This window comes from Papio anubis, chromosome X, assembly GCF_008728515.1.
Source record: "Papio anubis isolate 15944 chromosome X, Panubis1.0, whole genome shotgun sequence".
Classification (NCBI taxonomy): Eukaryota; Metazoa; Chordata; class Mammalia; order Primates; family Cercopithecidae; genus Papio; species Papio anubis.
The window spans coordinates 42,206,019-42,221,979 of record NC_044996.1 but is presented as its reverse complement, the minus strand read 5'-3'; the positions used below and the strand labels follow the sequence as shown (position 1 = coordinate 42,221,979).

General features: G+C 40.1%; 1 protein-coding gene across 12 annotated transcripts in view; it reads right to left on the bottom strand.

Annotated features, from left to right (window-relative positions):
- PAK3 (p21 (RAC1) activated kinase 3) overlaps positions 1–15,961 on the bottom strand; it is a 301,485-nt gene that overhangs the window by 8,772 nt on the left and 276,752 nt on the right. For 11 of the 12 annotated variants that reach the window (XM_017954051.3, XM_017954054.3, XM_017954048.3 and 8 more), the window contains one exon: positions 1,961–2,098. In XM_017954051.3, coding sequence (XP_017809540.1) covers positions 1,961–2,098 — 138 coding nt within the window. Of the gene's footprint in view, positions 1–1,960; positions 2,099–15,961 lie in introns of those variants that run through there. The other variant, XM_017954055.3, reaches the window with a different exon arrangement.

Below are 15,961 nucleotides of genomic sequence, written 5' to 3'. Positions count from 1 at the left end.
TCTAAAACTGATCACTTCTTCAAGGCCCAGCAGACCTCTTTCCTGTTTGCAGACATTTTCTGATCACCCCTAGCTTATGGAAGTATTTCTCTAATCAACCATGTCATTTACTATTGGAACAGTTCTTTGGGTTGAATGAGTCTCTAAACAGCTTTGCATTATATTTTCATGTACCCAAGACGGTTGTGAACGTCTTAAATGGAGGAATCATGCCTTTTAATAGGTTTGTATACTGCACTTATGCTTTACAAATGGAAGTTACTCAATAAATATCAATTGATGGACAGAGAATTGTCTTAGGTCATACAGAAAGACACACAAATATTCAAGACCTGTGTCTTTTCTCCAGCCTTCCAGTGGGGTGAATGTCATGCATCTCTCGCCTTTCTAATCTTGGAAATGGCAATAATAGGCTACAGTCAGAGAATGGAGTTGCATGGACTCAAAGAGAAATACGGGCTGTTGCTTACATGTATAAAATGAAAAGATGCAATAAACTATTCAATTTAGACTCAAAATACAGTTTTGCATCAGTTATCTGACTGGTTCATATAAAAGAATTGTTGGGGAATGAATTAACTAGATAATTGATTTAATGATCTGTTTAGCTGGACAGTCACATTTATCTGGATAGCCAGTTGAAGATAACTTACATCTTCAATTATCTTTACAAGAAAACATAAGAGGAATGTGTATCAGAATGTGTATGTGGAGTGGTGGGAGGGCTAAAAAGATATAAAAGTGATATACTCAAAAGTTGACTTTCATCTGTAATTTGAGGCTGGATTAATTAGAGGGTTAACAAAGGGCCATTCCAGATTTGACATTTTAGGGCCTTATGATAACCTGTGAAATGCTTGCAGGTAGCAGAAAAGAAAAGATGTAGTCTCTTCAGTTTCTCCAAAAAGGTCTATTCCAGGTATGATCTGAGTTAGGGTGGGATATTTTTTTGTCTGGGCGTGGCTCTGTCTCTGGAGGGAGTTCAGAAACAACAGGAACAGGTTTTTCTTTCAGGGGGTAGGCTAGAACAGACAATCTGTGGTTAACGCGCTGTATAACCAAGTGTTGCACCTTCTGTTTAATTGGCTTATGTGTTCAAAATCACAAAGAAAAATAGCAGTCATTGTTCTTAGATGTTAAACGTCTTCATACATGTCCCTGAGAAACACTCCCCAGCAGTGAAGCTATGTGTATCATCCTGGGCACGTACTGCTTTATCAAATAAAGACATATTTTTATCTAAATTGGTTTGTGTGTGATGTATGGTAGAAAGTCAGACAATTCAGGGCTCATATCCCAGCTCTGCCATTCAAGAGCTGTGAGCCTCAACTTTTACATCTATAAAATGGGATAATAATGCCTACCCTATAGAGTTGTTATAAAAATGAAATAATTTATTGAAAGAATTTGGTACATAGTAAGTATTATTTCTCATCATATATATTAATCCCTGAGAGCCATGAAAAGGACAAATGGTTACAGAGGCACTCACCACTGGATGGTACTCACCCAGGCAAGCAGGTGCCTGCCAATTGGCATCACAAGCAAAGGGGCTTTGACCAGTAAAGCATTAGAGTAGCAAATGCCATGGAAATAATTGCATAGTTATGTAGAGAATTACCTCCGGCCAAGAACACCTGCATACAACATCCAGGGGCACAAGTAAAGTTTAGAACAAAACACCAACACCAGAGGGTCACATTGCTTTTTTTTCCTTGCAAAATAAGACTCCAGGAAGAACAAAAGAGATTTACGGATTACACTGCCAACTTCTCAGAAGAAAGGCAACATGTCAATCAATCATGTATTAGATGCATGCCTAGAGTTATGTGCCTGTGGTCTAAAATAAAATGGTAATAGCCTAACTCTAGACATCTCTTGACAGAGCTCTCTGTCACACATTGAGATGGAAAAGCTGAGTATAATGCCTCTCTTTGTAATTGTCCTATTTTATTTTCACCTGCAAAAGCTCCTTGGCAGATCCTCGCCTATCGACATCCATCTCAAGACAGCGATTTAAAAAGTCACGGAATACAGCCGACAGTCTCTCAGGATTCTGGAGCTCTGGGGTTCCATTAGTGGCTATCAGATACAATGCCTGTAGAAAAAAATAGAAAAATCCATTCGGCACATACATATTAAAATCATGGGTTGGCACAGAAGGCAAAAATCCAGTTTCTTCTGGTTTACATTCTGGGTCTTAATAATTCCACTTTAGAGAATGACACATATCTTTCAAAGCTTCTATAACATTTAGAAATGATTAACATTGGCAGTAACTGACGTGACAGTAAAGTGTCCTACCTCCAAAAACTTAAAAATAAGGTTATATTGTTGTCCTCCGAGAGTTAAGCCAGAAAAAATCCACATATAATGAATATGTGATTAAGTACCTAGAAAATTAAACCAAAGGATTGCCTGTAAATCTATTTATCTAAAGACTTGGAGAATACACATACATCCATTCATTTTGACCTGAGTATAACTTTGGGGAAGTGCAATGGAAAGGTAATTGTGATTTACTAAGTACTTATCTTGCTTGAAGAATGTTTGTGAATAGATGTAGAATGAAGAGAGTACATTACAGAATTAGGGAAGTACAAGGAACCAGAAGATGCCAGTGCCTGGATGAGAGAGGCAAGCTGTGGGGCCCAAGAACTCAAATACTTTTACCCTGTGGCAGCTGTATCACTATTGATTTTAATTAGATTTCCCATGAAGGTACACCTACAATGAGAGGAAATATGAGAAAAATTGACAATAGTAGTCTTGGCACCTGACAATTATCATGGTAAAATAATAAGTTGCTAATAATCGTATATTTCTCTGAGAGCTTTGTAGTATAAGGCCACCACTAAGAGATGTCAAGTCATGATGTCCTGAGAGAATCAAGGTCTCTAGTCTTCCAATCAGAGAGCTGAACTCAGGACTATGATTAATTCACAAAGGTAAACCCATCTTTTTTTTTTTTTTTTGAGACGGAGTCTTGCTCTGTTGCCCAGGCTGGAGTGCAGTGGCATGATCTCGCTTCACTGCAACCTCCACCTCCTGGGTTCAAGTGATTCTCCCACCTCAGCCTCTGCAGTAGCTGGGATTACAGGCATGCATCACCATGTTAGTAGAGATGGGGTTTCAGCATGTTGGCAAGGCTGGTCTTGAACTCCTGAACTTAAATAATCCACCCATCTTGGTCTCCCAAAGTGCTGGGATTACAGGTGCGAGCCACTGCGCCCAGCTGAAGGTTCTTGATACAAGAAAGCTGGCCATTACTGATGCCTCCTCTCAGCAAACAATTCAAGAGCATTTAGTATGTACCAGATAGTTTATTAGACACTGGAGAGCTAAGGATGAATAAGACAGTGATCTTGCTTTGAAGAATCACGCAATTTAGTGAGGGAGAGAGACATATATAGAGCGCGACTGTACAGCGGACCAAGAGCTAATTGAGGAAACTAGAAAGCACTAAGTAAATACAAGGATGAAGTAGTTCACACCAGAGCTCAGAGAAAGCTTCACGGAAGAGGCTGACATTTTAAAAGGGTATTGAAGAATAAGTAGGAGTTTGCCGCAGGTACTGCCAGGGTTTTACCAGCCCATGCAACAAACCCCCTAACTCTTATGAAAACATGTTCCCTCCTGAACTTGCCTGGGTTTTGCAGCAAATTATCATCCCCTTTCTCCTTTCTCTACTCTAGCTTCTGTTATTATTATTATAGGTATTTCTATAAAAGTCCTTTTGCAGGCCAGTTTTCATCAGCTCTTGAAGACATCTCTTCTTTTTAGTAACTCCTACAGATGTACTTTAGAAAGGGTCAGGAACAACCGTTTAATCTAGTGACTGCCAACTTTACAGCATGCATCAGAATCATCCAGAGGGTTTGTTAAAACACAGGTTTCTGAGCCACCCCAAGAGTTTCAGTAAATATGGGCAGGGGCCCAAGAATTTGCATTCGTATTAGTGTCCTGTTCATGTTGAAGCTGCTGGTTCCAGGACAACACTTTAAGAACAACTGGTTTAATCCACCCAAGTAATTAAGCAATGGGCTAAACTAGAGGGTCCCAGACTTGTCTGCACATTAGAATCACTTGGGGAGAGTTAGAAAATCCCCATGCTCAGTTCTCACTCCCAGAAAAATTAAGTAAAAACCTCTGGGAACAGAACCTAGGCGCCAATATTTTTAAGCTCTCCAGGTGATTCCAATTTACAGCCAACAATGAGAATCCCTGGCTGAGAACCTGGAGCCCACTTCACACATAATAACTTAGAATCTCCGCATCATATGTACACCAAACGTAAGAGCCACAGAATTCCATAGGAGATTGTCTTGCATAGCAATGTGTGAGAACTACAATGCCATGTGCTTCTCTACAGTGCATGGAAACTTTTGGCTTTTCCTCCTAGTACTAAAAAACCCATATGTGAATACATCTCTCACCCCTACGAAATGTACATCTTCCTTTCCCCCAACTCTCATCCCTTTGTAATTTTCAATACCTCCACTGATGAACAGGAAATGCAGGTGGCAGCTATTAGGACTCCCATGCCAAAATACAAGTCAGTGACAAATCCAGTTTTGACTAAAAGGAGATGGGATGCTTTTAGAAAATCACTGATTGGGCTAAAATCGAATAGTGCACAATCATAGCAGATATAGTCAATTAAGTTCAAACTGTTTTTGTTCTTGGATGATTAGTGCTTGAAGAACCTGTCCTCTCAAACATCTTTATTCCTTTATTAAAAGAAAATCAGTTGCTACAAATTGCATTCCCTGCCTCCTCCTAAAACTCTTTTATTTCAGCTGGCTACAACTTCCCCAAAGTCACTGTTCTTGCTTTTTTGCTTGCTCTGTAGCCAAGCCCAGACCTAAGCAAGCACATCTCTTTCTTCCTTTCCCAGATTCGTTTTCACTCTCTGTAGATCTGTATTCATGCTATACTGTCTCATTTTCTCACTTTACTTTCACCATTCTTAGCTTAATACATTCTATTCCACATAATTTTCTTCCTTAAAAGTACATACACATCTTCTCTACCCGAGTCCTTCTCATCTCTCTTCAATCTATGCATAATTACCTAAGGAAATACTTGGCCCTTTTTCCATTCCATTTATGAATCCAAAAAAAATGACCTTAATCATAGTTGTTATGCCTGAGTAGTGCTAGTGAAATAGTACATCAAGGGAGAAGAAGCCCTGTAATTTGAAGGAAAATCTGAAGTAATGAAGAGCCAGTGCTACGAACCTCTACAGTACTTCAAAGAACCGTTATGTCCTCCTCAGAACTTCGACAAAAAGGTCTGGCTGTAGTTTTTGTTAGGGGGTGGGTCTGATAGGGGGTGGGTTTGTTAGGGGGTGGGTCGGAGGTTTTGATTGGTGGTCTAACAGCAGACTCCTGCCCCGGTTGATTAAGTGTTAATCTTCTGCTTATACTCCCTCATCCCTAAACAAGGTATCAAATGCAAGGCTGCCGTTTGCTCAACAATATATCATAAATATTTTTTGATGTTTTAAAAATTCTTCATAAATATCATTTTAAGAGCTGCATAATAGTTCATCATGTCGATGCACCATAATTACTATTGGTGAACTGATTTAAAAATGCATGCAGTAAGAAAAAGGCTGAAATACACCAATTTGTGAACACTGGTCCTCTCTGGATGGTAGGATTGTTGGTGACTTAATTTTTGAAATACAGGGGGGCGGAGCAAGATGGCCGAATAGGAACAGCTCCAGTCTCCATCTCCCAGCGCCAGCGACACAGAAGACCGGTGATTTCTGCATTTTCAACTGAGGTACTGGGTTCATCTCACTGGGGAGTGCCAGAGGATCGGTGCTGGTCAGCTGCTGCAGCCCGATCAGCGAGAGCTGAAGCAGGGCGAGGCATCGCCTCACCTGGGAAGCGCAAGGGGGAAGGGAATTCCTTTTCCTAGCCAGGGGAACTGAGACACACAACACCTGGAAAATCGGGTAACTCCCACCCCAATATTGCGCTTTAAGCAAACAGGCACACCAGGAGATCATATCCCACACCTGGCCGGGAGGGTCCCACGCCCACGGAGCCTCCCTCATTGCTAGCACAGCAGTCTGTGATCTACCGGCAAGGCAGCAGCGAGGCTGGGGGAGGGGCGCCCGCCATTGCTGAGGCTTAAGTAGGTAAACAAAGCTGCTGGGAAGCTCCAACTGGGTGGAGCTCACAGCAGCTCAAGGAAACCTGCCTGTCTCTGTAGACTCCACCTCTGGGGACAGGGCACAGCTACACAACAACAACACAACAACAACAAAGCAGCAGAAACCTCTGCAGACACAAACGACTCTGTCTGACAGCTTTGAAGAGAGCAGTGGATCTCCCAACACGGAGGCTGAGATCTGAGAACGGACAGACTGCCTGCTCAAGTGGGTCCCTGACCCCTGAGTAGCCTAACTGGGAGACATCCCCCACTAGGGGCAGACCAACACCCCACACCTCACAGGGTGGAGTACACCCCTGAGAGGAAGCTTCCAAAGCAAGAATCAGACAGGTACACTCGCTGTTCAGAAATATTCTATCTTCTGCAGCCTCTGCTGCTGATACCCAGGCAAACAGGGTCTGGAGTGGACCTCAAGCAATCTCCAACAGACCTACAGCTGAGGGTCCTGACTGTTAGAAGGAAAACTATCAAACAGGAAGGACACCTACACCAAAACCCCATCAGTACATCACCATCATCAAAGACCAGGGGCAGATAAAACCACAAAGATGGGGAAAAAGCAGGGCAGAAAAGCTGGAAATTCAAAAAATAAGAGCACATCTCCCCCGGCAAAGGAGCGCAGCTCATCGCCAGCAACGGATCAAAGCTGGACAGAGAATGACTTTGACGAGATGAGAGAAGAAGGCTTCAGTCCATCAAATTTCTCAGAGCTAAAGGAGGAATTACGTACCCAGCGCAAAGAAACTAAAAATCTTGAAAAAAAGTGGAAGAATTGACGGCTAGAGTAATTAATGCAGAGAAGGTCATAAACGAAATGAAAGAGATGAAAACCATGACACGAGAAATACGTGACAAATGCACAAGCTTCAGTAACCGACTCGATCAACTGGAAGAAAGAGTATCAGCGATTGAGGATCAAATGAATGAAACGAAGCGAGAAGAGAAACCAAAAGAAAAAAGAAGAAAAAGAAATGAACAAAGCCTGCAAGAAGTATGGGATTATGTAAAAAGACCAAATCTACGTCTGATTGGGGTGCCTGAAAGTGAGGGGGAAAATGGAACCAAGTTGGAAAACACTCTTCAGGATATCATCCAGGAGAACTTCCCCAACCTAGTAGGGCAGGCCAACATTCAAATCCAGGAAATACAGAGAACGCCACAAAGATACTCCTTGAGAAGAGCAACTCCAAGACACATAATTGCCAGATTCACCAAAGTTGAAATGAAGGAAAAAATCTTAAGGGCAGCCAGAGAGAAAGGTCGGGTTACCCACAAAGGGAAGCCCATCAGACTCACAGCAGATCTCTCGGCAGAAACTCTCCAAGCCAGAAGAGAGTGGGGGCCAATATTCAACATTCTTAAAGAAAAGAATTTTCAACCCAGAATTTCATATCCAGCCAAACTAAGTTTCATAAGTGAAGGAGAAATAAAATCCTTTACAGATAAGCAAATGCTTAGAGATTTTGTCACCACTAGGCCTGCCTTACAAGAGACCCTGAAGGAAGCACTCAACATGGAAAGGAACAACCGGTACCAGCCATTGCAAAAACATGCCAAAATGTAAAGACCATCGAGGCTAGGAAGAAACTGCATCAACTAACGAGCAAAATAACCAGTTAATATCATAATGGCAGGATCAAGTTCACACATAACAATCTTAACCTTAAATGTAAATGGACTAAATGCTCCAATGAAAAGACACAGACTGGCAAACTGGATAAAGAGTCAAGACCCATCAGTCTGCTGTATTCAGGAGACCCATCTCACACGCAGAGACATACATAGGCTCAAAATAAAGGGATGGAGGAAGATTTACCAAGCAAATGGAGAACAAAAAAAAGCAGGGGTTGCAATCCTAGTCTCTGATAAAACAGACTTTAAACCATCAAAGATCAAAAGAGACAAAGAAGGCCATTACATAATGGTCAAGGGATCAATTCAACAGGAAGAGCTAACTATCCTAAATATATATGCACCCAATACAGGAGCACCCAGATTCATAAAGCAAGTCCTTAGAGACTGACAAAGAGACTTAGACTCCCATACAATAATAATGGGAGACTTCAACACTCCACTGTCAACATTAGACAGATCAACGAGACAGAAAGTTAACAAGGATGTCCAGGAATTGAACTCATCTCTGCAGCAAGCAGACCTAATAGACATCTATAGAACTCTCCACCCCAAATCAACAGAATATACATTCTTCTCAGCACCACATCGTACTTACTCCAAAATTGACCATATAATTGGAAGTAAAGCACTCCTCAGCAAATGTACAAGAACAGAAATTATAACAAACTGTCTCTCAGACCACAGTGCAATCAAACTAGAACTCAGGACTAAGAAACTCAATCAAAACCGCTCAACTACATGGAAACTGAACAACCTGCTCCTGAATGACTACTGGGTACATAACGAAATGAAGGCAGAAATAAAGATGTTCTTTGAAACCAATGAGAACAAAGATACAACATACCAGAATCTCTGGGACACATTTAAAGCAGTGTGCAGAGGGAAATTTATAGCACTAAATGCCCACAAGAGAAAGCAGGAAAGATCAAAAATTGACACTCTAACATCGCAATTAAAAGAACTAGAGAAGCAAGAGCAAACACATTCGAAAGCTAGCAGAAGGCAAGAAATAACTAAGATCAGAGCAGAACTGAAGGAGATAGAGACACAAAAAACCCTCCAAAAAATCAATGAATCCAGGAGTTGGTTTTTTGAAAAGATCAACAAAATTGACAGACCACTAGCAAGACTAATAAAGAAGAAAAGAGAGAAGAATCAAATCGACGCAATTAAAAATGATAAAGGGGATATCACCACCGACCCCACAGAAATACAAACTACCATCAGAGAATACTATAAACACCTCTACGCAAATAAACTGGAAAACCTAGAAGAAATGGATAATTTCCTGGACACTTACACTCTTCCAAGACTAAACCAGGAAGAAGTTGAATCCCTGAATAGACCAATAGTAGGCTCTGAAATTGAGGCAATAATTAATAGCCTACCAACCAAAAAAAGTCCAGGACCAGATGGATTCACAGCTGAATGCTACCAGAGGTATAAGGAGGAGTTGGTACCATTCCTTCTGAAACTATTCCAATCAATAGAAAAAGAGGGAATCCTCCCTAACTCATTTTATGATTTTATGAGGCCAACATCATCCTGATACCAAAGCCTGGCAGAGACACAACAAAAAAAGAGAATTTTAGACCAATATCCCTGATGAACATCGATGCAAAAATCCTCAATAAAATACTGGCAAACCGGATTCAACAACACATCAAAAAGCTTATCCACCATGATCAAGTGGGCTTCATCCCTGGGATGCAAGGCTGGTTCAACATTCGCAAATCAATAAACATAATCCAGCATATAAACAGAACCAAAGACAAGAACCACATGATTATCTCAATAGATGCAGAAAAGGCTTTTGACAAAATTCAACAGCCCTTCATGCTAAAAACGCTCAATAAATTCGGTATTGATGGAACGTACCTCAAAATAATAAGAGCTATTTATGACAAACCCACAGCCAATATCATACTGAATGGGCAAAAACTGGAAAAATTCCCTTTGAAAACTGGCACAAGACAGGGATGCCCTCTCTCACCACTCCTATTCAACATAGTGTTGGAAGTTCTGGCTAGGGCAATTAGGCAAGAGAAAGAAATCAGGGGTATTCAGTTAGGAAAAGAAGAAGTCAAATTGTCCCTGTTTGCAGATGACATGATTGTATATTTAGAAAACCCCATTGTCTCAGCCCAAAATCTCCTTAAGCTGATAAGCAACTTCAGCAAAGTCTCAGGATACAAAATTAATGTGCAAAAATCACAAGCATTCTTATACACCAATAACAGACAAACACAGAGCCAAATCATGAATGAACTTCCATTCACAATTGCTTCAAAGAGAATAAAATACCTAGGAATCCAACTTACAAGGGATGTAAAGGACCTCTTCAAGGAGAACTACAAACCACTGCTCAGTGAAATAAAAGAGGACACAAACAAATGGAAGAACATACCATGCTCATGGATAGGAAGAATCAATATCGTGAAAATGGCCATACTGCCCAAGGTAATTTATAGATTCAATGCCATCCCCATCAAGCTACCAATGAGTTTCTTCACAGAATTGGAAAAAACTGCTTTAAAGTTCATATGGAACCAAAAAAGAGCCCGCATCTCCAAGACAATCCTAAGTCAAAAGAACAAAGCTGGAGGCATCACGCTACCTGACTTCAAACTATACTACAAGGCTACAGTAACCAAAACAGCATGGTACTGGTACCAAAACAGAGATATAGACCAATGGAACAGAACAGAGTCCTCAGAAATAATACCACACATCTACAGCCATCTGATCTTTGACAAACCTGAGAGAAACAAGAAATGGGGAAAGGATTCCCTATTTAATAAATGGTGCTGGGAAAATTGGCTAGCCATAAGTAGAAAGCTGAAACTGGATCCTTTCCTTACTCCTTATACGAAAATTAATTCAAGATGGATTAGAGACTTAAATGTTAGACCTAATACCATAAAAATCCTAGAGGAAAACCTAGGTAGTACCATTCAGGACATAGGCATGGGCAAAGACTTCATGTCTAAAACACCAAAAGCAACGGCAGCAAAAGCCAAAATTGACAAATGGGATCTCATTAAACTAAAGAGCTTCTGCACAGCAAAAGAAACTACCATCAGAGTGAACAGGCAACCTACAGAATGGGAGAAAATTTTTGCAATCTACTCATCTGACAAAGGGCTAATATCCAGAACCTACAAAGAACTCAAACAAATTTACAAGAAAAAAACAAACAACCCCATCAAAAAGTGGGCAAAGGATATGAATAGACATTTCTCAAAAGAAGACATTCATACAGCCAACAAACACATGAAAAAATGCTCATCATCACTGGCCATCAGAGAAATGCAAATCAAAACCACAATGAGATACCATCTCACACCAGTTAGAATGGCGATCATTAAAAAGTCAGGAAACAACAGGTGCTGGAGAGGATGTGGAGAAATAGGAACACTTTTACACTGTTGGTGGGATTGTAAACTAGTTCAACCATTATGGAAAACAGTATGGCGATTCCTCAAGGATCTAGAACTAGATGTACCATATGACCCAGCCATCCCATTACTGGGGATATACCCAAAGGATTATAAATTATGCTGCTATAAAGACACATGCACACGTATGTTTATTGCAGCACTATTCACAATAGCAAAGACTTGGAATCAACCCAAATGTCCATCAGTGACAGATTGGATTAAGAAAATGTGGCACATATACACCATGGAATACTATGCAGCCATAAAAAAGGATGAGTTTGCGTCCTTTGTAGGGACATGGATGCAGCTGGAAACCATCATTCTTAGCAAACTATCACAAGAACAGAAAACCAAACACCGCATGTTCTCACTCATAGGTGGGAACTGAACAACGAGATCACTTGGACTCAGGAAGGGGAACATCACACACCGGGGCCTATCATGGGGAGGCGGGAGGGGGGAGGGATTGCATTGGGAGTTATACCTGATGTAAATGACGAGTTGATGGGTGCAGCAGACTAACATGGCACAAGTATACATATGTAACAAACCTGCATGTTATGCACATGTACCCTACAACTTAAAGTATAATAATAATAAATTTTAAAAAAAAATTTTGAAATACATTTTTTAATTTTCCAAATTTTCTACAATGAACACAGTTGCTTTTATTATTTTAAAAACTCCAAAACATTATTTAGAAATACAGTTAAAAAGCTGCAGTGTCCAATTTACAAAAAAATCCCCATCTATTTCTCTTTGTCTTCCTAGGATTAAACCTGCTTTTCATCAAGCCCTACCCTTTGAGGGAAACAAAAACCCAGACTATTTCTTTTGCAACTATTGTTTTCATTTTAATTGCAACAATATTATTTCAAACTAATTTCCATTGCAAAAATCCACACTTTCAGTTATATATGGGCTAAACTGGCTTTTGTGGACTGGCCTGGGAACCTAATCACTATGTATAATGCCACTTCTATGGGAAAATGCACTCTGAGGTCCAAATAGTTAACTTAAAAATGTGCCTTTGGAACATATCCTGTGAGTAAGCTGAGGACTCTCTTAGTAAAAAAAAGAAAATTGCTATCCACTACCCTGCTAATGAGAGACAAATACAGTTGTAGCCAATACAACAATGACAACAAAAAGGGTTTTACTAGCAAAGTCAAGCATTAGATGAAGAAAGATGAAGGACAATTATTCTAGGCATGAGTGATAACATGTTGGTTTTATCTGAGCTAATGAAAACTCAAAGAAAATAAAGTGGCTATTAGAAATTAGACTAGAGATTTCCCATATACTAGTTGGTTGCTTCTAATGTTAAGTAAGAAACCATATAATCATCTTTCCCCGCTTCTTCCTCACCCAGCAATCTTCCCCTCTCCCCACCCTTACTATAAATAGTCCACCAGGTTTTGTTAATGCAACCTTTAGAAATGTCTTTCATACCCATCCACTTCTCTCTATCCCTATTGTCTTTGCTTAAAGTCAGGCTTCTTTCAGATGGTTCCAAGGTTATGATAACCTCCTAACCATTTTTCCATTATTCAAGCCTTTTAATCTTCCATCCATCCTCCTTAACAATCTTATCTCATCACAGTTCTCCTCATGTAATTCACTTCCTGCTTTAAAATATTTTGTCACTCCCCATGGTCCACAGATGTGGTTTTCAAACTGTGCTCCCCAAAATTCCTAAGAGCAGTTAAGAAGGAAAAGAAGAGGGAGAGAGAGAGGAAGAGAGATTCTAGGACCCTCCCCAACATACATTTTCTTTTTCCTTTTCCTTTTTTTTTTTTTTTTTTTGACAGAGTCTTGCTCTGTTGCCAGGCTGGAGTGTAATGGTATGATCATGGTTCACTGCAATCTCCACCTCCTGGGTTCAAGCGATTCTCCTGCCTCAGCCTCCCGAGTAGCTGGGATTACAGGTGCCCACCACCACACCCAGCTAATTTTTGTATTTTTAGTAGAGATGGGGTTTCACCTTGTTCGCCAGGATGGTCTTGACCTCCTGACTTTGTGATCCACCTGCCTTGGCATCCCAAAGTGCTGGTCGTAAGCCACCGCTTCCAGCTCACAAACCTTTTTCAATCAGAAAATTTGTGTGTTTTTCTCCATTTATTTGTGCTTCCAAGCAAGGATTCACTGGAATCAGAGGATCATTATTGTTGTTTGAAAACCACTGATTCACAGGACATAATAAAGATTCCTTAGGTAGTCCTGTATGATTTGCCCCCTGCCCACCTTTCCAGTTCCAGTTTCCATCTGTACTCTTCTCACCCTAGGGCGCTTCTCCCAACTCCTCTCCTGCCCCGCCACACACATACACACTGGCTGAAGCTCACATACTACTCACACCAATTTGTTCATCATTCCCTGAATAGGAAATGCCTTTCATTGCTGCCTAAAATGCTATCCTCATTTCCCTCAAGTACCTGATAAACTTGCTTTTCAAGCACTGGTTAAAATGCTATCTCTTCTTTAAAGTCTTCTCCATCTCTCCCAGGTAGGTAAACATGGTGACCAAACACTCTGGTTTTCTGGGGACTATCCTGGGTTTTGGTATTTGAGGTTTTGTGTCCCTCAATCTCAAGTAAACAAGGATAGTTCCATGGTCACCCGGCAGATGGAGTTAGCCATTTCCTTCTTTGAACTCTAATACTGCATGTTTATATGTCTATTTTTACATTGTATTATGTATGAGCACTTGTTATTTGTTTACAGGTCTGTCTTCCTTCTAGATTGTGAGCCCATGGAAGGTAGGAGCTGTGTTATAACCAACCGTGGATTTTGTGACAACTTGCTCAAAATACGTGCTCAATAAATGTTTTTGTTACTGAACGAAATAGCCAAAATGTATAAATTTAACTGAGCTGAGACTATGACAGACTTATATACATAAGTATTAAGGCTCAGAACCTAAAAGTGACCTATTAAAGTCTAAGAAGATATGCAGAAAATGAAAAATGGCACCTTTTCTGAGCTGAACAGGCTTGGCATATAATAACTTCTGATGACCCCACTGTTCAGTGTGGGAGAAGGAAGAGAGCTGTATGAATAGCATATGTAAGGAGATGTCATCATCAAAGGGAGGGAAAACTGGAAAAAGATGACTAAAACATGGCCAATGCAGAAAGACCCATAGAGAAAGGGAAGAAAACAAGTGTTCTCTGGAACTTGAAACATAGTTCAGAAACTTATTTTCTCTGACTGTTCTTGAACAGAAAAGGTACTCTTGATTAATCTGTTAGATCATTTAACAAGATCTGTTTTCTTCCTGAGGTGAGGCAATATAGGCCCCATAACCTACGGACCTTATTTATAATGTTAGAAATACAACCTTTGGCCAGAAAAATGGTGGCTTTCTTCCTTGTGATATACGTGTTACCTAGAAGTTTCTGATGTTCTCAAATTCTTCATAATAACTCTAAATATCTTGGTAATAACACACAAACATCAAAGTTTTCACTGACACTGATGTGCAACTGAATTTACCTAAGTACTAAGAGAAAACTTTAAGTTTAAGTGATAATTCAATTTACTATATTAACAATTTCCTCAATTAAAAAAGATCAAAGCAGTCATCATAGAAGTTACCACATTTCTCCAAAGAAGTCCCCACACAATCCATATGTACTCAATAAACTGTTATTAAGGCAGTTTTGTAACAGGATTAACCACTTAATTAAAAAGCTCTAGTTTGTGACTTCAGTTCATTACAACAGTTTATAAAGTTTAAGTTAAGAAATTAGAAAACAAACCAGGGGATTTACATGGAAACATGTTAGCAACCATGAGGGGCCCCAGCACCAATATAAAGACTCACTTTACAAAGAGGATAGGGTTCTGTACAGACATTTCTTTGTAGGCTGAATATTTGAGACGCAAAACACATTTTACCATGGAAATCATATTATGTATGGTGAGAGGGCTCCAGTCCAGCCCTAAAAGTCGACTTAACATACAATGCAACTGAACTATAAGAGAGCTATTCATTGATATCTTGATATCTGTATAAATATTAAATCCATGGGAAGTATTAATAGATAACTTTTACTGAATGATTATTATTAGCTTGTGCAATTCACAAATAAACCCTGAAGTTTATTTTAGACTGTTTATAATAAATTCTATTTTGATCTCTAATTGAGAAGCAACTGAGGCTTGTGGAGATAAGAAGAAGAACTTGCCCAATGTCACAAAACTAGTATTTGAATCCAGGGAGTATGAATCCAGAGTTCATGCTCTTGACCACCGCACAATACCACGTCTCACTGTTCCCAGTCTCTGGGATGGGAGTGCTCCTAGAAAAAGCAGACAAGGTCTCTTCAAGGAGTGAAGCACACTGTATATAAACTACTGGTTTAATTGATCCACCTCTGCCTCTACAGAAGAAATGGGTCAATCATTCTCTACCTGTTTGGAAATGGGGAACAAAGGGCAGGTACCCACTCAGAGAGGTAGAGGGGCTTCATACAGTATTGTATATTGCCCAGTGTCTAGTACACACACACACACACACACACACACACACACACACACAAGTCATACCTCGGTATCTACGGGGGACTGGTTCCAGGAACCCCTTTAGATACCAACATCTATGGATGCTCAAGTTCCTCATATAAAACCTATGCACAGCCTCCCCTATACTTTAAATCATCTCTGGATTGTTTATGATACCTAATACAATGTAAATG